The sequence below is a fragment of the Leptonotus elevatus genome, chromosome 3 (assembly GCF_054856555.1).
Source record: "Leptonotus elevatus isolate MCC_2025b chromosome 3, RoL_Lele_1.0, whole genome shotgun sequence".
Classification (NCBI taxonomy): domain Eukaryota; kingdom Metazoa; phylum Chordata; class Actinopteri; order Syngnathiformes; family Syngnathidae; genus Leptonotus; species Leptonotus elevatus.
This window is the reverse complement of record NC_141241.1, coordinates 6,873,938-6,899,459: the sequence shown is the minus strand read 5'-3', so window position 1 is coordinate 6,899,459 and position 25,522 is coordinate 6,873,938. Positions and strand designations below refer to the sequence as shown.

Below are 25,522 nucleotides of genomic sequence, written 5' to 3'. Positions count from 1 at the left end.
GTCTCTCCTTTGTTTTGTGTGTGTGGACTGAATGTTGCGTTTGAGCCTGCAGCTTGAAGTGTGATGATGAATTGAAGATGTCAAAAAAGACATTCACGCAGACATTTTTTTAATGTATTGTGAGATATAATGCTAATCACCTAATGTGTCCTGCAGTCTCAATAGCTTGAGCGTGTATTGTGACAATACAACACACAATGGCCACGACATTCTTAATCTTAGCACAAGAAAAAAAAGTATGCTAATAATATGCATTATTGAACAGCTTTGATTAGAGCTAAATAAGAAAACTCCCTGTAAGTAGACAATACTTGCACTGAACTGCATATTGTTACAGTAAAACTAGTCACAGATTCTTCTAATTATTATTTACATTATTTGAAATGAATTTTGCACATGGAACTACATACTGGTGTGTCCATTGATAATATGCCTGTGCAAGTGTATGCTCTTTTTTTTTTTAAAGGAAAGTAGAGAACAAGGCAAAGGCTTGTGTGTGTGTGTGTGTGTGTGTGGAGGGGTGCACATGCTTACCGTACTCATGTTTGAGTGTATGTGCAGGCAGGAAAGCTAGAAATATGCATAAAAGAGATGTTGTGGATAGGAGAGAGACTTTCCTTAAAACTCCCAATACTTTAGGGAATCTTGCCCCATATATGGTCCCATATGACAGAGCAGAAGAAAGGCAGGCTGAACCAAAGACACGCAGCTCTGAAGAGCATCTGTAGTCCTCCCACGGAATATAAATGGGTTGTCGCTGAATTTGGTGCCATGTGCTTTGCTAGTGTCACACTAGTCACACTAAGTAGTAGTGCATTCTAAAACATTGAGTTACACAGATTGTTCAAAAGTAACATTTTTCAGCAAGCTTCAAACTAAAAAAAAGAAGCCCAGAATTGACATGTGATAGCAGAGTGTTTTGTCTATGACAGGAATTTCAGTATTATAAATATGAAATATCAATTACAAGTCACTCAACAAAACACAAATTGTACAGTTTTTAAATGATATTCATATGACATAGTTAAGACAAAAAAAAAACACACACACACTGTCCATGCTAGTCAATGTTGTCTTTACAAATTCAGATACATGTTAAGCTGCTTATTATTATTATTATTATTATTATTTTTTTAAACTATAAACAAAACAGAAAGCATTTACAATAGTAAAAGTCTGAAAAAGTTCACCTACCTTGAATTCAACTTTTTTTTTGGGTGCCTCAAAAGTTTTCAGTGCTGGACAATGGAGATGTCAAGCCAAGCATGAGCTGAGTTGAGCGCATCCTTGTATTTCCGGGCCACGGGGAAGCTCGCAACACTCGGCCACATTCCAGCGGGAGGCACACGAGCTGGGGCGAGGTCCGGGCATGTCGGAGGTTTGGCCAGTGGAGCCCGGCAGTGGAGACCTTGGGACAGGCTCACGGGGAGGCGGACTGAGCCAGACTGGGCTCTGCTGCGAGGCTTTTTCGCCTCTCCTTTACTGAATGAAAGCAATCCCTAAGAGTGAATGGGTAATGAGAGACCGGCTCCTGAGATTTTAGCTTTCTTAATCATGTTCATAATTAATTCAAGAACATTGATAATTTCATTACATTCTTTTTGTCTTATCAATAAATGATGTGCCTGCACTTTTGGTCTTGTGTATACGGCAGAGGAGAGAGGGAGGAAGCAAGGGAGGGAGAGCGACAAGAGAGGTAATACTGCACTAAAAGCACAAGAGATGGAAAATGATACAAACAGGGAAGTGGTAATTATAATCTTTGACCAAGCCACTGGCTGCACAATATGAAGTCAAGTGGCTACAAATAATTAATAAGGCCTCCTGGTGTGTGTGAGTGTGTATGTGTGGAGTTGAGTGTGTGTTTGTGTGTGTGCGCGCATGTGTTGGGGGGGATTACACCGCATTTGTGCTGACAATGTCTTAGTTGATTGTTGTTTCACCCGCCCACTTTTAGCAGATATTTAATCAAATATGAAAATTGATACAGAAATTAAATCCTGTGATGTTTTCACCAACATCGTGTTGTACACACTGTTTGCTAGTTAGTTGCACGATACACTCACTCACCTATTGCGCAGGGCTGGAGGACGCCTGTCTATTAATGCCCTTCAGATCCAATAAAAGCTCAGGTTTCATGGAGATTAGTGAAATGAAGGAGACCACTCATCCCCATTACACACACTCTTCTTTGCCCTTTGTGAGGTCAGAAAACCTAAAAAAAAAAAAGAAGAAAAAGTGGAACACTTTTTTTTCTCTCTGTCTTCTATACTTCTATTTGGCAGCAGGAGTAATGACATACTATGCATTTTTAATACTTCATTTTCAGAATGTTCAACAACCCTTCGCCTCAGATATGCACTATGCACGTAATTAATCAAACCGTTTGCTGGTCAAACCTGCTCTGAAAATAGAATTGATGTAATGGATACCCCCACTTCCAATATTGGATTGGAGGATTGTGCTGAATCGCCTATTTTGAGCAAAATTTCAACAAAACCAGATGTCTTCTGTTTCCAAATCATCAATTTACTGCAACCCCACAAAATGAAGGTGTCTTTTGCACACAATCCCAAAAAGTTATTGCTTCATTTATACACTTCCAGGCAATAGAAATAGGGGGCAATATATTAAAAGTTTAATATGAAATATCCGATATTCCCTCCTGTTAAAACGAGGACATTCTTCTCAGATAACGTGCAAGAAAGGTTCCAGGATTTTTTTCTCTCCCGGGGCTAAAGTGGGGCGGAGAAATAATTTCTAAATATAATCAAATAAAATTGGCTTAATGGGACTACACCGATTTGTGATGGGGCTATACTTGTAGCTCCCCTCTAGCGCCGTCCCTGAACGTATGTAATGACTTGCAAAGAAAGAACCTGACCTTATGTCCACCAGAAAAATTTTTTTTATTTATTTAGTTTTTTTATTTTGGCCTTTCATTTTGCATAAAAGCTGCGGTTAAATGACTTTTCCAATTCTCTTGCCATGGTGAACATGAAAATGAAGAATATTTTTCAAAATTTGGTCTGAACAGAGATTTTAACGCCAAAGCTGAACATTTGTTTTCAAATCATCCGAACCCAACTTTGCATGAGTGATCATCAAGGTCGTATTAAAAACAGACAACATTCACACAGTTCTAAATAATTCATTTAGGGGAATATCCACACTGTATGTTGGGACATCACTCAATGATATGATGAGATAATAGATCATTATTGTCCGGCTTTCATTTGTGCCTAAATGTACATTAATAGGATGGAGGAGCTTCGCATGAAATCAGAGCGGTTTGGTGAAAGGTGCAACACAAGGTTATTTGAGTTCTGCCACTTTTCTAATGGATTTTGAATGGATTACAATACTCTCGGGTAAAGCTCTACGGAGCATTAGCGATTCAAATACTTTATGTCCTATTTCTTGCTCATGTGCCACGGGCCCTTGTCCTGAGATATGACCAGCCTAACATGGGAAATATTGAATAAAATACAAAAGTAAAGAGGCAAAAATATAGATTTACAGCAGGCAGTTTCGACAGTAGACTTGATATAAGGGGTTCATAACAAGTTTTGCATTTTATCCCTGGTCGCCCTCATGCGCGTTTTCATCATATTTTATGTGATCTATGCATGCAGTACTCATCCTTGTGACGTGTCCTTCTCAAACCGATTGCTACAATACTTGTCATGATGGCCCCTTCCCAGCTGTGCAACACCACAGAGAAGGGAGCAGCAGGCTATAGCATTACCATAATACCCTCACCCTCCCTCCACGGTCCCAAGGGACCAAGTGGGCCTGCATGGGGATGTTGGCTGTGGAGGGGACTCAACCGGCTGCCGGACCTGCAGGCTGTATACAGTGTGTGTGTGTGTGTGTGTGTGTGTGTGTGTGTGTGTGTGTGTGTGTGTGTGTGTGTGTGTGTGTGTGTGTGTGTGTGTGTGTGTGTGTGTGTGTGTGTGTGTGTGTGTGTGTGTGTGTGTGAGAGAGGGAGAGAGAGCAAGACAAGGCTGAACCTGCCTGTGGGCAATGTAATAAAACCGCCACACGCTGCTGGTAGTGACGGTGGCACTGCTGCTATAGCGGCAAAGGAGGGGATAAATATAAACTAGGCCTGCATCAAAGACACGGCCCTCCAGTCACAGCCTGACTTACACCCTAATAATTAGGGCCCTTTCCAATAAAACAGGGGGTTGTGGCCATGCATCTATTTTACTTGTGTTTGTAGCTGCAGTGGAACCCGTGATCGGATTCTGTCTTTGGATGAAGCTCAGGAAGAGCAACGTTTTAATTTTGTGACGTTTGGGGAAAAATCCTAACCCTATCCCTAACCCCTAATCTAACCCGTCATTGTTATTTGAATTTTATTCCATCATCGCTAAATTACATATTTTTAGGGCCGTCAGTCAATTTCACCGGTTTGTCAGTCCGTCACGCCATTATCGCTATTATCGAGATGAACTAACAAACTCTATTAAATGACACAACCAGCTCAAATTAAGTATTAAAAATTGGATTTTCTTATATTTCGCACTTCTATATATTCTACATTTTCTATACAGTATTTTCGGTTATTTTTCTTCATCTCCTCCTTCTTCTTCTTCTCTTAGTTTATTGGCGGATTGTAACTTTTTATACTCAACGTGGCCTGTCCATGTTGTAGTTTATATTCTCCCAGGCAATAGGAGGCAGTGAAGAGCATCTATAGTTGGGTTTCCAGCCACCCATTTTTATTCGAATTTTCAAGAAATGCGCAAATAAATCTGAATAGAAATGCTAGAAATTTGAAAAAAGGGCCCAAAATTTGCAATAAAAGTTTTTACGCTTAGAGGGGTGTGGGTGGGGGGGATTTTGAAGTGTATCGAAAAAAGCAAAATGCGAATTTTGGCTATGGAAACAGGTCTTGCGAATAACCGCTGGCAAGACCGGATACACACGTTGCACATTTTGACCGGCTATTACGCACGCACGTTTGTAGTCACAAAGAAATGTCGGACGATAAAGTAAGTTATGTTTGGGGGGGACGACGAAACTGAAATATTTTTGGAATTAATTAAATAAGTGAATATTAATACTATTTTAGATGGAAAACGTCAAAGAAACGCTACGGTTTATCAAGAATTACAAAAGAAAACTCATACGACGTCATCGCACGGCGCAGTTGCTTCCTGGTCTTCTTCTTCTTCTTTTAAATTACTGGTGGATCACGTCTCTGTGGCGTATACCGCCACCTACAGCTGTGGAGTCCCCTCTCAATATTCGCATATTCAGTAAATTTGCTTAAAATTTTTGAAACAATTAGATGGAAGCCTGACTTATGTCACTTGAACAACACTTCGCTGCAAAAGAAGAAGACAACAATTTTGTTTATTTATTTATTTAGTTTAGGGTGAACAGTCTACGGACATTTAAATGATAATAATAATAAAAAAGAATCGGGAAGTACAATATACTGCTGGCAACAGCTTTTGTGGGGACCGCCCGCATAGCTCTGGACTGCTAATGCTTCCATAGCGATAAGTGAAACTTGTCTAACTTGAATACATTGATTTCTCTGTGGCATTTTCTTGTTAATTTCTGTCTCTCTCTATAAATGCCAGTGTATGCCATACAGTTGTACCAATAAATACAAAACGGGAGTCCGTCAGTTGATATTGACCCAGTTATTGACAATTACACTCTCACCAATCTGTTGTCTGTCGTTGACAGATTGACCGACCCTCTGTCAGTATTGACGTAATGCCCACCTTTGGATATTTCAGACATGACTGTTTTTTAACAAAACAATGGTTACCTCACTAACTTTCTCGTGAGCTTTATATTTCCAACATTACATTTTCCGTATCATTTAAGAAGCCATATGTTTCCTGGAATGTCCATATTTTGTTCCACCTCTGGCTACAGTGCCGCTAAATCATTCCTAAATTACATTGATGTGCGATTGCAAAATGGAGACAGAGAAACGTGGAGAGAGCGAGGGGAGCCGGGTGGGGTGGCAGTCCAGGCAGGGGGTATCAAACTAATTAAAGCAAGCATTTGTCACAGATTAAGCCTTAAACAGAAAAGGTCATCTGAGCACCAGCGCCCACTGTTTCGCTGCTGTGCTCTTAGGGCAGTCTAAACCTTTCCGAGGTAAATGGTAAAGATGCTATTTGGTAGCACTGGGGGGGAGGGGAAGCCGTGCTCAGTACTGGTGAGACTGACACCCGGGTCATTGGTTCTTTGCTGTCCATTACACGTGCTGGTCAAATCTGGCAATTGCTGTCATTTAGGGATGAAAAATAAGTGCTGGACAAGATCAATAGATGCAGCCGTCTGTAGCAGCAGTGATTAATTGACGGTCGCCAATTAATGACCAGCCTGTTGCACAGCAATACAATCTCAGAAGAGGGGAAATGGGGTTTATTGAAAATTTCTGTCACTTCAGTCCAGTATTGGATATTCTGCTTATAGACTGGTGCAGAAAGCACATGTTCAGATTTTGATTGTCTTTGTAAACCATAATAAGAAGCGATGGATCATCTTAATAATATCACACACAACACATAAATAACAGAATTTGAATACCGTAATAATCAAGCAAGCCTTCAAGTCTCCATTTGGAGTTAATAGAGCCTGAGATTGGTCATGATGGTTAAACAAACCACAATTTATTGTGCGAATTGCTTCTGTCTGTTGCTTGGATTGAATTCCAAATGTACCTAATGGACATGTAAACGTGAATAAAATAAATAAATAAATAAAATAGTGCCAATATCTTGTTATGCTTACAAACCACAATCTGTGTTACAGATTAATTTAGTTTTCAGTCAATTGTAATTGTATTGGGGAGATGTCCTGCTTGGAGATAAATGAAGCACAGGACATGTTGGTTTAGATATGACTGATAGCTTTTGAGAGAACGTATACTCGTGAGTCCTTTTGTGATGAGAATCGTGTAATTTGATTTCTTTGTAATTACCGAAAAGGCAATAACACATTTTTATTTATTTTAAACTGTGCATAAAATGAAATGTGGGAATCATGAAAACTCATCATACATCATCCAACAATTGGAATATTATTTTTAGTATTTTATTTTAACCAATGAGAACTTCATTTTCTCTTTACAATAACTACCCCAGCCCCTCAATGTTTTCACATAACATAGATAAAGGACATAGAAGTTTACTTGAACAACAAATGTATTTGTTGAAAAGTTAAATTTAACCTGAAATGAAGGCATGTTGTCTAGTACTACTGCGCATGCTGCCTTATCTGCTAGATGAATATTATGGCAGCTGAACACTATTGCTGATATTGCTTCGTTGTTAACTTTTTTTTTATGTTCAAAGTTATGTTGTATTATGCAAATAACATCCTATTTTAAGCAACGCAGTAGGGATGAGCAGTAGGCTTCTGGCATGTAGACTGTATTCTCCTTCAAAACAAGTACAGACTTTTTTTTTAGGTAAATATGGCATGATGTGACATTATATTGTATAAGTACATTTTGACACAAGTGCAAATATACAAAACAAACCACTTTTATTAAGAATGCAGAGTCTTTACGAAAGACTATCATTTGGTCATAGGTTTACTTGAAGGATTCCCGATTTGAGGTCTACCTGCGGCTTCTCACAAATCCAGACTTGGAATGCAGACAGATAAACATCACCAGTTCATCACAACCTCAAGATTGACATAATATATACAGACACCCTACACATTATTGAAAATAAACATAAATATATTTTTTAAAAAACGTGTCAAAATAATGCACAAATGAGAAATTAGTATAATTTCTTACATGCTCAAAATATTGGCCTTCAACATGGACACATTCCTTTAGTAGGCTACACTAAGCACACTTTGACACATCCACACATATTATTATGAATTATATTGTTGTTGAGAAGCTTCTCTTATGGATTTGCATGCGTCATCAATATTATTTCTTTAAAATATTTGATCTTTGACAGCACCTCCAAAGAAGAAATTGACTGGGGTGACCTGCGGTCATTGTGTTGGCCAAAATAGATAAAAAGAAAAAAATATATAGTAAAAAAATAATAAAAAAAGTATCAAAATAAATTAACTAAAAATGTATAAAGCTTTTTTTTTTTAAGAGATCAGAGAGACTTTTGTGGTATTTAATGTATTTAATGAATTCCAAAACAATGCTCTAACAATTTTTGCATTTGGAATTTGGTAGTTTTGTTGTCAGCTGTTTATATTCTACATTATACGATTTAATTCAACCATATAGCGGACTTACAAATAGCAAAATCGGAGAAACTGACAATTTTCCAGATCATTGTATAATGTACACACTACCATTTAAAACCATCTCTCTCGCTCTCTCTCTCTCTCTCTCTCTCTCTCTCTCTCTCTCTCTCTCTCTCTCTGAGAGAGAAGAGAGAGAAGAATAAACCAACAATAGAGCCACCAGGCTACTGATTGGTCGTTTTGCGTGACAAAAGTGTTTTGGCTTTTCAGGCTTTCCGTAGCCCGATTTGAATTTCCGTGTCAGATTTGGCGCGTTTCTCCACACTTCCTGTTGGCTCATTTGAACCTCCCTCAGGAAGGCGCGTGTCACATTCGTGCTTGAAGTCATGGCACTCAACTTTCAAACTTCAACACTATGTTTGACTCTTCCGATCTCGTGTCAGATATGCCTCGGAAAGGTAATTATCATTCTTCTTCAATTTGCAACAGCTACGGAGATAATTTTCCCGCGGTGAAAGCGGCGTCAAGACGACAAGCCGGAATCGTTTGTGCAAGCACAAACGTCGGCGACAACGTCGTTTTGAATCTATTCGATTGGTGTAATTCAAGCGTGACGTACCAAAACAGACTTTCAATGTCTTGTAGGTCAGACAGCCGGTCATATGTGGCAACCACCACGTGTTCTGTTCCTCCTGCATGGAAATGTGGTTAAAAAAAGCAAGCCAGTGTCCCTCGTGCAGAATCCCCATTACGTCAGAAAATCCCTGCAGAGAAATTATAGGTGAGCAGTTGCAGCACACACAATACACTCAGCAGCAGATCTTTTGAGATACAAAACAACTGTTTCCAGGGTCTGCATTTTTATTCTCCCCCACACAGCCAGAGAGCAATGTTGTTAGATTATATTGTAACTGTTGTTTTGAGGTGGTGTGAAGATAATATTTTTTGTTTGCACTATTTGGACCTTTTTATTTTGACTTGTGATTTGCCCATATCATAATTCATATTTATGTAATCAATTTTGCTTTTGTAATGGACTATATAAGTAACCTATTTTTATACAAAATTTAATTCTATATTTTTTAATACAAGAGATAGACCAATATTTTGTACCTTTTTAATTTTATATCATGTTATATACCTTTACCATGAAGAGATGCAATTTATACCGTGATAAGAGTTTCAGGCCATAGCGCACAGCCCTACATGGAAGTTCAGCGTTTTCTTTAATGGTAAACAAAAACATCCTTGTATTTTAAATCCTTATCTCAAAAATGTGCAAGTTTACCTACTAAGCTCTGTGTTGTTGTCCTTGTGTATTCCCTTAAAGGGGGTACAAATGAGAGTGATCACACTGAGAGTCCCTCTGTGAGAAAATGTCTCAGGAAAACAAGGGGGGAGCTACTTCTGCGAGAGTATGAGGTATTTGACCATCAGGCCATATTGTTTAATAGACATTATACAATGTTTTTTTAGAACACTTACAAACCTTCATTTGCCCCATTGAGTTGAATCATTAAAAGAATGAACGTTTACAGTATATTGGGTCGGTCATATCTGAGTAGTGTTGCGATACATTGTTAAAAAATCTATTTGGCTCAAACTGGCCTCAGTTGTCATAATTTATGTACAAAATTTTCATTTTCTTCGTTAATTTAAAAATAAGAAGTATATAAACAGTATTTGTTGTTTTTAAATTATATTAATAATTGTAAAAATTTGCATTTTATGCATTTGATCTTTGGCAGGAAGAAATGGAAAATCTGGTCAAAGAAAATGAAGCGCTGAAAACCAAAAATCAAAGTTTAGAGTTGCAACTGAGGACGGCTTTGGATCCCTGCAGTATTAACACTGTGCAAGCAGATGACAAAAAAGTGGATCCAGTCTTCATGGAGGAATTGGCAAAGAGGCTGCAAACAGCCCAAAATGTTTGTGATGAAGTCAAACAGGACATGCTCAAACTCAAGGAGGTATGCGACCTTTAATGTTGTACTTTATAGTCTTCAGACTCCCTTTTACTGACCTTTTTAATCAAGTAGTTTATGAAAAGACACTCAAAGATGAGATGTGTTACTCTTGTCATCCTCAGGCTAATAAAGCACTGCGATCTCAAAATGTTGACCTGGTACAAGAAAATATGAGGCTGAAAGCTGAGGTAGTCAGTAGATCCCCACAGAAGTAAGTATTTCATATTGGAGGGTAATTATTGTTATAGAACAAGAGTCTTCATTTGTGGAGAAATAGTTTATGTCCAGTTATAGATGCCGTTGTAAAGGCAAATGGACAAATTGTCCTGCTTGTATCACAGTTACAAACGTTAGCCAGTGCAAACCGCTTCTTCCTTGATAACCGCACACTGTTTGTGCCTAAAAAAAAAAAAAAAACTCAAAACATTTTTCTTGATAAAAACACTGCCGTCATAAGTTTTCCATTTACAGTGAGCTGTTTTTTTTTCTGCCATTGAGAAGTTCGGTCACTTTCGGCTGCATCGCTCGGTGACTGTGCAGCGGGCCATAGATAATCTGTTCTTTCAGTTTTATGGGAACGCCTTGGGGAAAGCTTCAGTGCACCAAGTACAAACCATAAATGCCTGGTCGGTCGGATAAGTTTGATATGGAAAAACTTGTGAACCCTGACCTCAACCCTATTCACCCCCCTTTGGGATTCATTAGAATTTAGCCAGGCCCTTTCATCGAATATCGGTGGTGTTTGACCTCAAATGTTTTTCTGGATTAACAGACATACGATAAAATCATAAAGATATGCACACAATCTTATAGCAAGATTATTTTAGATAATGAAGACTGACGAACTTAAACTGATAAAACAAAAGAAAAACACATGAAATAAAATAAAAATGCTGTACAACACGAAAGCTAACTGAAACTACATTTTACATGAAAAAAAACTAACAAAAAATATAACTATAGCAAAAATTTTGTTCGGGAATTCAAGCCACAAATTCACTAAAACAAAGAATTTAAAAATGAAACTAATAAAAAATAAATAAATAACCTGCTGAGAAAACTAATTAAAATTGATACAAAAAAACCCAACAGTCATGTTTGGTCTTTGGGATTCTGAATAACTACATAATCATAATCCTATCAAGGTTTTATCCATCATAAATTAAGTTTACCAGCTAAGGTCAGCCAAAACAAGTTTTTCTCTTTAAAACTCACAAAACTGAAATTCTGCCAACAAATCAAACACTGCATTCAGAAGAATTACGTTGTTGTTCACATTCTTCACGTGTGCTTCATAAACTGTCAGTGGAAAGTAAAATGTCTTCAAAACATCTTTTCTCCCATTTATACCTAGTTCAGGAAGTTTTTGCAAGTTGCAACTACTTTTTCTAGTCTGTTAACATTACATGATGATCAGGAACAACACATCATATTTTTCATACCCATCCATGCAACTCATTGATGGATTTGACTTTGAGGTGATATTTGAAATTCATTTGGTGAGGATCACCACAAGATTTGAATGAAAGTATTTCACAAGCTTTTGGTTCAGGTTCTTGCAAATTTATCCTACCAGATTTCACTCACTGTTGAATGACTTGCAAAATGACGTCTTCATTTTGTGCTTTAAATCTTTTCGATAGCCTCAGTTAATTCCTTCATTCAGAATGCAAAAAGGCGATTCAAATATTTTACATTTCAAAGTGCAAACAATTGTCTTTTAGGAACTGTACTCTAAAACATGATTCATCCTCAGGTTTGGACGTTACACTGTTGCCGCCTTGGAAGCCAAAATCCAGCAGTACCAGAGAGACGTCGAGCACTTGAAGAGGGCTCTAGAGCGCAGTGACCAGTACATTGATGACTTGGAGAATCGGGTCAGGGTGTCTGAAAAGAGATGTGCAGAGTTGCAGGAGTCATGCAAAAAATGCACTCCCGGCTTTGAATCTCTCAGCCAGCAGCAAAGGATCCACATGATGATGAGAAGCTTGAGTGATAACGAGCGGGGCTCCATCTGCAGCAATCCTGAGGCAGATGCTCTGACACTTTCCAAGACGATGTTCTTATCGTGCGCGGATCACAAGGACTCTCCGAAGAATCTGTGTGGACTCCCCAAAAAGAGCGAGGACTTGGATGACACCACCTCGGACTTGTTGCCCTCCACCCCCTCCTCTGCCTTCCGCTCTCTGACGCTGAGGAGCCCCGGCGTGCGTGAGAAGAAAGTTGCGTTTAAGCCTGTGACTCATCTCAGGAGGCTTGATTTTGATGACGTTCCCAGTCCGGGGAACACCAGCACAGAACAGCCGTTCAGCAGCACGGACTTGTTCCCCAAATGTTTGCCTCAAAATACCGACGACATGGAGCCACTAAAGCCTGTTTTTTGGGGAACTTGGAAGCTGTCGGAATCAATTGACCAATCATCTCCTGGTCCGAGTAAAGAAGGCTTGGCTACAGATTCCGCGGCTGACGCTGAGCCCGATTGTTTCCAGAAGTCCAGTGAGGCCTTCATGGACGCAGCTTATCTCAATAAAATCTCCGAGTTGGACTCCATGATGCTGGATGTAGAAAGCTCCAGTAGCCGTGGTTCTCAGCTCTCCCCGGCGTCCTCCATTCCCCCCGACTTGGACCACACTCTTGTCGCAGAACCGCAAGCGTGCCCTGACGTCGTAGCACACGGCAGCGCGTTGAATAACAAAGAGGCTTCCGAAGACTGCGCTGGAGAAGGATGCCCTCCGCCCCTGCTTTCGGATGTGGACGAGGGCAGCGTGGATCACGAAGGGACATCTCATGCCGAAGAGCTCTCGTTTGATTTGCTCTTTGATGCTCTGGAAGAGACGCAGGCCAGTCCCTCCGGCTCTGTCAGTCCAGCGGGCCGACAACAGGATCGCGACACCTCCCCTTGTGGGAAAGCTGTGAACACATCAAGAGACAGACACACACTCAACACTGGCCAGCCAACAAAGAGAAAGTCCCACAGCCCCTTCAACGCAAGCAGTCCCACAAAACTTTCAAAGCTCATGTGAAGTTTTCAAACCCTTCGCTGTCCTCTGCACTGAAACATATTGTGGTTACATGTTGCTCACAAGATTTCGTCCATTAAAGGTGAAGTCAACCTTAAGATTTTCTTTACAATAATGTTTTATACTCCTGATAGTCTAAACATGGTATTCTGATTAATATTGTTTTGTGGAATATAAATTCAGCAGCAAATGCCATCTGTTTTTATCCATCTCCAGGGGCGGCCATTTTGCCACTGGCTGTCAACTAAAAATGACATCACAGTTGCTCAGGTAAAAACCAATCACGGCTCACTTGTTTTGAGTTTGGTCGTGATTGGTCGTTACGTGAACCCTGAGAAACTGATGTCATTCTTAGTTGACAGCAAGTGCCAAAATGGCTGGCCCCTGAGATGACTAAAATTGGGTGGATTTTGCTTAATTCATATTTTACAAATTAATGAGAATGCCGTGTTTACACAAGTGGGTCTGCATAGAACATGTTGTAAAGAAAAAAAGTTGACTTTGCCTTTAAAACTTGTATCTTGGCTATCTCGAAAAACTGGAACATCATATTGCTTTTTTGTGTGTAGATTTTAAAGTCTTGTGTAAGAAAAAAAGAAAGTCTGATAGTGTCAAAGTTGTAAGACAAATTTCTGCTGAATAGCTTAGCACACTGCCTGTCTTACTGTCTGTCCTGTTTTGTCCTAGAAGCTGTTAGTTATGCAAGACAAAAAAAAAACTATACTGAAAAAAAGTAATAAATTCAAATGATCTTGCAATAAAACGTTCGACTTTCTTAACACCTCAGCTTGGGGCAAATACATTGACTTTCAGTCGTTTGAATTTAGTGTTGAAACTTTAGCTAACATCACTAATTGTTCCAAAAATGTTGCTTCCATTCTGAGGCGCTTCCTCTTCACGCCACACTTCAATAAGTCCCCTTGTAATTTATTAATGTTCTGTCATTTAAAGCAGAAAAGTGGCCACTCTACGGCTGAGCGCTTGATGTATATTATCATGACACACAACCTTTCACACGCACACACAAACACAGTGATTCAATTGTAGCAGAAAGCACTTTATTATGCAAATTTAACGATATCACGTGTATTTCACATACTGCTAATCACTGGCATGAAATTTTAATTGGACAACCGTTGTGATTTGAATAAATGAAGTGTTAATTCATTGAGATTCATTAATTTAGGTAAAGACTGTACAAGGTTACACTGGAGTATTAAATCAATTTGCTTAGTGCTCAACTGGAGATGATGAGCTTTCTGACATTGTAATCTAGTTTGTACATTTAAAGGAAATCGTTTTATTTACTGTATCAGCAAGAAAAAAATAAATAATTCCAGTCACCAGCAACAAAATATGATCAAATTTATGTGATTTTTTTTTTTATCAGTAATTTTCTGTACTGTATTTTTCCCCTTTATGACAGTTGCTACTGTGCTGTTCTAAACCACTTGCAACAATTTTACTCGTATGAAATTATATCAAGCATTTAAAATAAGCATTAATGTGAAGACAGCATTGTTCTCATTCATATGTGCAAGCGTAGTAATGTGAAGTAACATGATTCATTAAGCTTTTTTTTTTTTTTTGCTTTAGCTTAAAGCATTCAATAAAAAAAACTGACTGCAAATATAGGCTATATTTACACTTAACTTTATTAACATAATGTTACCAATTTATATTCAACTATCTTTGTTTTTGTTTTTTTACTTTAAATTTAGATTGTTAATATTTATATCAGGATCACCCATCATTAGCGCACTATCTCCACAGGGAACAAATTCCCAGTGGCTCGCGACCTGGCTAAAATTTGATGGCCGCCGGAATGAAATCAACTCTGTGCTTTTTCCATCACAAAGAATCAAGGGGCCAGTTCCGCGGCTGGATGGAGTGGCATAAACCCTTAAAAACCGCAGACGTCTCGTCTCCTGACGTTAGTGCCTCATGCCCCGAGAGCAGCTTTTTTTTTTTTTTTTTTTTTAATCTGTCAGCCTGTTCACTGCTTTGGCACTTTATGTCTCGCGAGAGTAGCCGGGCTGGGCTTGACGAGATCTGAGGCGCTCAGGTGTAAGAGGCTCTCTCATCCCAGCAGTGGGAAACAGTAGACAGATAAAGTGCGCGTGAGAGACTGCAGGCATCTCTGTGATCTCCGAGCTCAAGGCTCGACTCGGCGCACACAACACTGCGCACTCGGCTGCATCACAAGCGGATAGACAAAGGATCACTGGCGGTGTCAAGGACTGTCTTTTCGGGCTCTTTCGGCCGTTTCAGCCCTCTTCTGTCCGTGCACTTTAATTGGGGAAGCTCGCCAAGATGATGTCCATGAACAGCAAGCAGGCGCACTTCGCCATGCATCCGTCGCTACCGGAGCATAAGTACACTACCCTGCATTCCAGCTCGGAGGCGATACGGAGAGCATGTCTACAAACTCCACAGGTACAAATTAATTCTGCTTTAAACTTGCACGGGTTTCAAGTGTTTGGCTGCACGCGGTGCTGAGCGGCGACTGTGCGTAATTCCAAGGGTCGCTCCAAGGCGCATTTGCGCGCGCGCGCTTAATGTTTTTTTAATGTATGCAATCGCTGTGATCTTTTTGAAAGCACGCAAATGCCGACTTCACTGTTTTCCAGAGATCTTTTTTTTTTTTTTTTTTACTTGCTGCTTCTAAAGGACTACCTCAACTGTGTAATGTGTCGCCGAAAGTCCCAACTGACAGATGCATTTATTAATGTTTGCCCCTTTCATCTCTCTTTACACGTTCTTACTAAATGAACGCCACATCATTCTCATCTTTTTACTTGTTTTACCCCCGCAGCTGCAAAGCAACATTTTCGCCAGTTTAGACGAGACGCTCCTGGCCCGGGCTGAGGCTCTGGCGGCAGTGGACATCGCCGTGTCCCAGGGCAAGACCCACCCATTCAAACCCGACGCCACGTACCACACCATGAGCACCGTGCCGTGCTCGTCGACGTCCACAGTGCCGCTGGCCCACCACCATCACCATCATCACCACCACCACCACCAGAACCTGGAATCCCCGGACTTAATGGACCAAATCAGCTCGCCCTCCCTCGCCCTCATGTCCAGTGCGCACGACGGGGCCGGAGGTGGAGGTGGAGGAGGCGGCGGCGGCGGAGGGCTCATCTCCACCTCCTCCGCGCACGCACACGCACACTCCCACGCACACTCCCACGCACACCCCCACATGCACGGTTTGAGCCACCTCTCGCACCAGGCGGCCATGAGCATGAACTCGCCTCTCACCCACCACGGCCTCTTACCGGGCCACCACGGGGGGAGTCAAATCGGCCCCGGGCTGACGGGCTGCGGGCTGCCGTCCATCAATGACTCAGACACGGACCCCAGGGAGCTGGAGGCCTTCGCGGAACGCTTCAAGCAGCGGAGGATCAAACTGGGGGTGACCCAGGCGGATGTGGGCGGCGCGCTGGCTAATCTCAAAATCCCCGGCGTGGGGTCGCTGAGCCAAAGTACAATTTGTCGGTTCGAGTCGTTGACTCTGTCCCACAACAACATGATCGCACTCAAACCCATCCTCCAGGCGTGGCTGGAGGAGGCCGAGGGGGCCCAAAGGGAGAAAATGAGCAAACCGGACATATTCAATGGAGGGGAAAAGAAACGCAAGAGGACCTCGATAGCTGCTCCGGAGAAAAGATCTTTGGAGGCGTACTTCGCCGTTCAGCCGCGACCCTCCTCGGAGAAAATAGCAGCCATAGCTGAGAAGTTGGACTTGAAAAAGAACGTGGTGCGAGTGTGGTTTTGCAACCAAAGACAAAAGCAGAAAAGGTTGAAATTTTCTGCATCCCACTGATGCTACGGAAAAACAAAACAAAAAACAAAACAGACACGAAAACTAAAGTTGTTGTGACTGAATTTGGGGACCAATGGACAGTAAAAGACTCGAACACCATTTTCAGTCTTTTGTCTCCGGCGAGTTTATATACGCTGGTGCGCAATGGGCTTCAGTCATTCTATGAGAGGCTTCATATATATTCATTATTTTTTCACGTTATCGGTGAATGTGAAGTATGCAAATAAGATTACACCCACCTTGCGCCGCTCCTTTAACAAGGGAACAAGTTTAGCGACGTCGACGTTGCCTTTTAAAAACACGCGAGAAAGGGAACATTTAACGAGTTAATTTCTCCGAACAGGCCTATTATTTGAACTAATAGCCATTCACAAATTACCTCATTGATTGTCGTATAGCCTACTGTGTTTTTGGTTTGGCTTTTGTCGTTGTTATAGAATAATCCACATGATTGTTTATTTATTCATGAGTATTTTTTTTCCCATTTTGGGGGCTGCTATAATTAAAATTTCGTTGCGAAATCTTCTGGCGAAACGAAAATGTAGGCCTGCATGGAAACCTTAATTCACAGGCAGCATTTTATCCTATAGGCGTTCACGTCTGTAGACATAGTTATTTCAATTTGCACAAATACCCTTTATTTATAAGAAATGTCCACATGTTTTGTAAATACAAACATCACTTTATCACAAGATTGGAGTTGTGTTAGAATTCAAATGATAGAGTCGGTGGACACCTTTGGCATCTTATATAAAGGTTAAAAAAAAACAACAACAACCAGAGAGCACGAAAAGCCTTGTCTGCCGATGAAAACAAAACTGAAATGTACTTTTTGTGTTTTAGTTTGCAGTGCAAGCACTCTATGCATTGGACGAGGAATGATTCATATTCTTTGGTACAGTAGAGCCGATGTCTACTGCAATAGAACTTGCCTTGTGATGGTGTAAGTCACTGTTAACTGCCTGTTTTCACATGAAGATCACCACGTTGTTTGTCGTGTTAAATGTGAAGGAAAACCTTGTAAGTACGATTTTATTTATTTTTTACTTTGTGCACAGATATGTTTACAGAGCTGCGGCGACGTACGTGTGTGCGTCATGGAAAATATCTCTTTAACTCGATCCGCTCTCCTCACAACTTGTCCACCACGCATTTGTTGTCCCCGTTTCTGCTGCTCTTACTTTCAATTGTATTTTTCATCCTGTACGCCAAATTCAACAGGGAGGTGTGTTCCAGCAATCTTCTAATAAATCGAAAAAATAAAGTTTTCCTCTGGTTGTGAATGGCCCACAAATGAAGACATTTCCTGTGGTACTTTAATGCCAAATGCTTTAAATTAAGCGAGCTTTCATTTTGTAATTATTTTTAAGGCCTTCGTCTGGCTTCTATATTCTGAATAAAATTGTTCTCAAAACCAATTATGACGATAAAAGCCAACCAAGATATTGATTGCATGACGAGCAAAACAAGTAAAATACTGTGCATTTTACTTTTAAAATGTATAGATATTTTTTCTTTTTCTTTTATTTTCTTTCTTTCTTTCTTTTTTTTGTTATAAGGAAATGCTTGCCAAGCCCCAAATATAATTCAGTTTCTTTGCTACTTGCCTTTTGACTCACCTCTTTTTATGCAATTTCAAGTAATGTGACGATGCAGTATAGAAAATAGTCTGCAGGTTTGGCATCCTCAAGACAGAAATCAACAAATCCTTTACCCCAAAAAACGTGAGTAACAATATTTTTAATTTGTGCCTTTTTTTTGTTGCGGTTGTTGTTTTTTTTTTTTGCATTATATTTTCTAATGAGTTGCATAAAGCGTACGCGGACCTATAACGAATGTTTCCAAGTGCGTATACGTTTCAATGAGTTTGTTTTAATCCCCCCACGTTCCGAAAAATCCATCCATAATTTGCATGTTGTTTGGAACGCTGCAGCTACACGGCAATAATTTCAGCACCACGAACAGCTCCGCTGGCGGACCGAGGAGTGATGCATTATTGAAAAGCTATATCAAACAGCTCTGGGCTGCTGTCTCGCTGCACAGGGGCCGTGGATGAAGTCGGACGGTCTGCCTGCACAATAGCCTCTAATATGTTAATGGCCGTAGGGGATGCCTGAGGTTCCGTCCCCAGCTGGCTCGCCTACCATATGTCAGCCTGTTACGACAGAGGCCTCTATTAATCAGAGGCATATTTCATCAGTAACTTCACCGATATCATAACCCTTAAAGCTCCATTAATAACGGGCCGAGGTGTCGTTACTGACCTGTGATATAGACCTGCATTCTTACTGGAACATTTCGGTCACATGACTCACATCATACCTGCCATTTTAGTTATCACCCAATTATTATTATGATGACTTCCTTCCAGGGAGGTTATGTTTTCATCCACATTTATACTCCATGGCCGAAACAAATTTAGGATATGGTTCAAAGCGATAGGGCAAGGTAAAAAGTGAAACCATTACAAATTTGTGCACATCTGGATGAAGGTGCAGCTCACGGAGTTTATCTTTAGTCATAATTGTTAACATTGTGAAAAGGCAACAGTTATTTTTCTTTCTCGTTTTTAAATGACTAGGCTACAAAAAACTTTTTTTGAGGGGGGGGGGGGTTACTGTAACAATTTTTTATTTTTTTAAAAAAAGAAGAAGAAGGGCTGATGATCCAATGAAATGCATTTAGGAAAAATGGGAGGAGTGGAAGGGAAGGATTGTTTTCCTTGTTTGTTAACCAAATTCTTCCAAAAGGCTGTTCTTCCACGAATTTTTAAGGATTAGGGAAAATAAATATCCGTGAAATGAATCGCGAGAGCCGAACCGTGAGTATGCGGGGCAAACTGTCCTAGAGTTGTGACATGTTTATAATTTAATAACAAAAATAAATAATAATTATTATTATTTTCAATTAATCAAGGGCCCACTCAGAGTTTGGGTGAGTGTTGCACATCCCTGCAAAATGCTCATACGTAGGCCTATTATAGTAAAACTACAAGAAACTTAGTGGTCTCGAGTTGCAGCCTATAGGCAACATATAGGCTAATTCAGCACCGAGTTAAGCAACAATAATAATAATAATAATAATCCATTATCATGATGACAGTTCCTACAGTCACTTTGGTGCCTACAAGAAATGGAACCCCTTCAGGCCATTAGTCAGGGCAGTAATTAATCTATAGCATGGATGTAAATAAGAGGAAATTGGATTCCTGACAGATGAGATGTGAGCTTCTCTGACACCACGTCGCCAAATAATGATTCGAGCGCACGTTATGGCAACGCAGTGCAGCGGCAGATTTACGAGCGTCTGACTTTTTTCGAGGCTGCTAGCGGAAGCCAGCGGGCCTGTGAGCTAATCGCAGCTGTTAGGCACCTACGTGAAGATGGATGACATCATTAGAACGCCGCTAAAAGGTAAAAGAAATGCGAGAGCTTTTCTGACATTGTTTAACTTCAATGCGGTCTGAGAGGAAAATAACAAGAACGCCCGTCGAGGGCCCAGTTGAGCCAACAATGCGCAGGGAGGCTGCATGGCCTTTGACGGAAATGTCAAACCGGGGGATGTTGAGGGGGTAGATCCCCCAGATCTGCACTCATTTCCCATTATATTTGCTCAGTAATCCGCGGTGGCAGCCATGCATCGCCCGGGACTGGTTTGAGAAGCGGTGCTGTTGACACACGGGTATATTTCAATCACAGAGGGTTCAAAGTCAGACGAACAACTTATTTGTATAATAAATCCGCCATTTAGTAAAAAAAATATTTGATCTTGGGGGGGCTGACCTCTTGTCATGTAGCCACTGATGCTTCAAGGATATGCAGCTTGCCTGCATATCGAAATCTTGCAAATTGGATTCACTCGGAAGGGAACAGTGCAAGCAAGTGCGCACAAATATTTTGCGCATGTCGGGAAAACTTGAGGTGGAGGGCGCACAAGTTGCTTGTCAAAGTGAGTTTGACATTGCAGTATTTCAGGTTAATGCGCATTAGGTGGACTACAAGTGAACAGATAAGAGACATTCCTATTGCTTTTTAAAATAAAAATAGTATTATATTGTGCAGGTTGAAGTGTCTCTTCGGCGGTTTTACATGCATGCAATAAAAAAAAAATCAAGAAATCTGTCACAATATTTCACTGTCGTTTTGGAATAAAGAATGTTGTTGGCATTTTTGGTTCGGTGGTCAACAGGATTGAAATAATTTTCAATGTTTTCGTTTTGTAACTTTGAATTTGGAAAAACTAAAAATGGTGCACTGTGCAAGTGGCTGCACTTTAATTATAAAAGTCTCATGGTAGCCAACTTTTCATTACACTTGCAGCAGCATTTGAAATGTAATGAAAATAGTCCAACTCTGCATTGTCAATCAAGTTATTTTAATGTAAAATCCCCCATGTGATTGAGTCATCAGAACATTTTAACGATATCCTTTGCTTGTTATATAGATAACGTCCCCCCACCCCTCCATATATATATATATATATATTACATGTCAATTCGTGAAAAATGTCCCACACTACAGCTAAATGCCATTTATTTGTCAGTCTCTGTCTCTCAAGCGCAGTCATGGCCCTAGGGCGACGTGCTCTTTGAACCCGAGTACTGAACCCACTTAGCTGTCGTCATCGCACCTGCCGCAAAACAAGACAAGATCCCTTTTGATTTGCAAATGCTTTCTTGAAATAAGCTACTGATATGGTGTTAAAGGCAATATAAGAACAGCACTACAGTATAGTGTAAAATGCAAATTTAAAATGTAAAATAATATATAATAAGAAATGTAACTACTGCACATAGGATGTCTGTTGATATGTGTCTTTAAGGGGCGTGGTTTGGTGAATGACGTCAGGTGCTGCAGTCAGTCGGTCTGGTGGCTTATCAAGTTATGCTCCATGAGCCATTGAGATTGTAACTCTGGTCTCCTCTTTTTCCACCCCACTTCACTCAAGCCTACTCCGGTTAAACTGTCTGAATTGAAAATTTTCAAACGTATGCGACTGAATTATTGTTTGTCTGTATGTTCCTTGCGATTGGTGACCAGTTCAGGACACACCTCACCCCTGACTCGATCAGCTGGGAGAGGCTCCAGCTCATCTAAGACATAAGAAACCAGTTTTTGTGGTCTTAAAACCCCTCACATAGCTCAACAAAGTAACCTAAATGTTAGCAACAATGACACATTGCAGAAAACTAAAACAAAAATGTCCATCTAAACTGAGCCAAACTATTTTTGGTAAAGGCCCCGTAAATGAAGTCTCTCAAACAAATCCTTGTCGAAATGGGAAGAAAAATTACAATTCTACTAGAGACTGATGGGAATGAGGTTGATTCTCAGGTAGGCCAGTGTCTTCTGGCTCAGAATTGGATTCTGGCTCGGGTGGTTCAAATATGTAAGGATGTGTGGGCAAAAGTCGCTAGACAATGAAGCAGCAAGTTTTCGGGTTTAGTAGAAGTATTTGATTGTCAGCTGATCGAGGCATGAGCATTTAGTGGACACGCCCACAGTGGGCAGCAGAGACAATAGCATGGTTTTTAGTCTTATTTTACATTCTTGGCAACTTTTTTAACCATTCAAATTCTGTAAGTCTTCTTAAGACAGTTTTTCAAATTTCTTTTAATACAACATTTTCCTTTCTAATTATTTCAATTCCAAGCACAACTTTACTTTCAAGAATTCTGATTTGTGTACCTCCACATAGACTATAACATTTCTGTCAGGGCAGTTCAGGCATTGCACGCTACGTGTGTCCGAGAGCAGCTCTCCATTCCTTGATATTCAATATGTTTCTCTGTACACACGGACTTCAATAATGAGGCGAGTGTCGGCCACCGGTTGTCCGCCACCACGCCATCAAATATTCATCACTGTTGATTAAACAGCCGGCAGCTGCCAATCGTCCCGGTGTCAAATTTGTATCCTGCTACCTTCATGCGCACACAGCTAGACGGAACACATCAAATGGGAATGGAATAACACTTGCGATGATATAACCATGAAGTCCAACCTGTGCATGTATGTAAGGGTGAGTACTCGTGGGTGGAGTGTGGCGCAACACTTGCACTTTAACACCTCCCTTACATTGACGTTTACATTCCTCAGCCTGGATATTTATAGTATAAATGTATGAGAGAGAGAGAGAGAGAGAGAGAGAGAGAGAGAGAGAGAGAGAGAGAGAGAGAGAGAGAGAGAGAGAGAGAGAGAGAGAGAGAGAGAGAGAGAGAGAGAGAGAGAGAGAGAGAGAGAGAGAGAGAGAGAGAGAGAGAGAGAGAGAGAGAGAGAGAGAGAGAGAGAGAGAGAGAGAGAGAGAGAGGTTACTGAGGTGCACTAAATATTTCATGAGTGGTTGGGGTAGAGGAAAGAATGCACAGGAAGGTTGGTTCACCTCATTTCTTGAACTACACTTGAGGATTATTGCAGAAGATCACACACACACACACACATGCGCACATGTGCACGGTTGTACGCATATCGTGTTGTTACTTCCCTACGCACACTTTTCAGAATAGTGCAAGGCAGTCATCGGAAAACCAATGTCTGAGTGAGTCACACAGACAGAGAGAGCTCATCTTACCGGTCATTGATCGCGTCTCTGTGATCCTGTTGGCTTCTTGTTACTCAGACTGGAATATCATCCTCCGGATCCCGTTACTACAATATTGGACACATGACACACCTGTCAGATCAGCCTTTCAAAATGAGTGTCAGCCAGCCAACACAATACAAATGTCAACTTCTGCTCCATTGGGTGGGCTAAAAATAGAGTCTAATAATTTTACATTGTTTAAACAAACTTTTATGTAATTAATAAATCAATCAGGGCATACTCGAATGTACTGTACCGATGTCTATTTTTATAAGTGCCAGCGCACAAAGCAAGGCAAATCAATCAAGGTAAAGCATTCAAACACTTTTGGAATAAACACAAAGCTACATGAACCATGTGTGTGTGTGTGTGTGTGTGTGTTCTCTGCATTTTAGGAAGCCATCCCAGAGGAGCAGCGGGCAGCAACCGTGTAGCACCCACGGGCCAATCCAGATCTTGGCTAAGTGAAGTGAAATTGATGAAAATTAATCTTACAAGTTTTTGCAAGTGGTGGAAACTGGAAAATCCAACAATAAGATGACCAATTATGACATGTAAAGAAACATGTAGACTCCATCTAGGAAGGCTTTAAAGGTGAGTGCTCAGAGCAGTCTAAGTTCCAAGAAGAAATAGGAAGGCAGCAATGCTATGCAGTATGCAATTGTTTTACCTTGACAACCAGATTGGATGAAATATAAATGACCCCCCCCCCATTACTTATGTCAATTAAGTGCTGCATTATGATATGTAACAGTTTCCTTCCGTGTTAAATCATTGTTGATAATTACTGTAGTGTCTTAACATACATAAATGTAATTAATTGTTAAAATAGGTAATTTGAGATCATTTGTTATTTCAGAAGTGTGTCTGCAACTGGTAGCCTTTGGCTAAAAGTACAAAACTTAACGTACAAAAAAAATATCACATTGTTTAGACATTTACCAGTACCGAGGCAGGCACTTAGATGTTGGAAAAAGAAGAAAAATAAAATAATAAAATAGACCCACTGATTTCAAAGCTTAGTAAAGAAAAAAAATACAAAAATTACCAAAGGAGCATATATATATATATATATATATATATATATATATATATATATATATATATATATATATATATATATATATATATATATATATCGCACATTCTGTAGTTTTTAACCTCGATTTAATAGCATTTACACTTTATTGTTATGTTTTCAATATTCATTCATATTATTTACTCTGAAAATAAAATATACCTGCAAATTGGGGGACGGTATTATGTTGCTTTTCTTTTCTTTGCATGGTCTCAACCCACACTTATAGACATTAAGATCTGTAAAGAACATGTTTTATTTAAAAACAGTGTCTGACAAAACATGTAAATGAGTTTGCTGTACCCTCATAAGCATATCACTCATTATGATGTTCGCGAGCAAGAATAAATTAGTAGCTAAAGCGTAAACTTCCTGTCACTTAGCCAAATATGTTCCATGTGGGAACTGGGAACTTTTTATGCTTCTGTACTATAGCAGAAAAATCTAAGTAAGAATACATGATTTTTCTTTGTGTCTCTAACCCACCAGTTTAGAATCCCTGGTTTTAGGTGATAAAAAGCAGTCAGAGATCTCTTAAAGGCATAAGGACAAACTCTTCTCCAGCTAGAATAATATTATCAGCGAACATTGTTATTAGCATCTTGTGTTCTGTTGCTAATCATGTTCACGCCCAAGAGACACTCATTGTGTGCCTGCGGGATCCCATGTAAGTTCTCGCCATTTCTGACATCTTTCATCAATACCACGTGTTCTGACATTGATTGCTATGTTCTTCGGTGTCCTGGCTTCTCAGCACGCAGGTCGTACGGTGAGATATCAGCTCTCCTGTTTATTACACAGGGGACTCCATCAGCCCCTCAAAAGACTGACAGCTATGACA

General features: G+C 40.2%; 2 protein-coding genes and 1 long non-coding RNA gene across 3 annotated transcripts in view; 2 read left to right on the top strand and 1 right to left on the bottom strand.

Moving 5' to 3' along the window:
• Nucleotides 1-1,212: 1,212 nt before the first annotated feature.
• Nucleotides 1,213-25,522, bottom strand: part of LOC147176776 (uncharacterized) — a 43,820-nt gene continuing 19,510 nt past the window's right edge. Inside the window, exons 2-5 of the long non-coding RNA XR_015094479.1 lie at nucleotides 23,592-23,668; nucleotides 8,825-13,082; nucleotides 2,071-2,215; nucleotides 1,213-1,499 (exon numbers count right to left, since the gene is read on the bottom strand). This is a non-coding gene — a long non-coding RNA (uncharacterized LOC147176776). The remainder of the gene's footprint in view (nucleotides 1,500-2,070; nucleotides 2,216-8,824; nucleotides 13,083-23,591; nucleotides 23,669-25,522) is intronic.
• Nucleotides 8,530-14,486, top strand: obi1 (ORC ubiquitin ligase 1). The gene is made up of 6 exons (XM_086072457.1): nucleotides 8,530-8,663; nucleotides 8,851-8,986; nucleotides 9,536-9,627; nucleotides 9,954-10,175; nucleotides 10,295-10,383; nucleotides 11,929-14,486. Exons 1-6 carry the CDS (start codon nucleotides 8,592-8,594, stop codon nucleotides 13,193-13,195), a joined length of 1,878 nt encoding a protein of 625 aa, XP_085928583.1. The 5' UTR covers nucleotides 8,530-8,591; the 3' UTR covers nucleotides 13,196-14,486.
• On the top strand, nucleotides 15,174-18,285 carry pou4f1 (POU class 4 homeobox 1). The gene is made up of 2 exons (XM_086071376.1): nucleotides 15,174-15,628; nucleotides 16,008-18,285. The coding sequence occupies exons 1-2, from the start codon at nucleotides 15,506-15,508 to the stop codon at nucleotides 17,019-17,021; spliced, it is 1,137 nt and encodes a 378-aa protein (XP_085927502.1). The 5' UTR covers nucleotides 15,174-15,505; the 3' UTR covers nucleotides 17,022-18,285.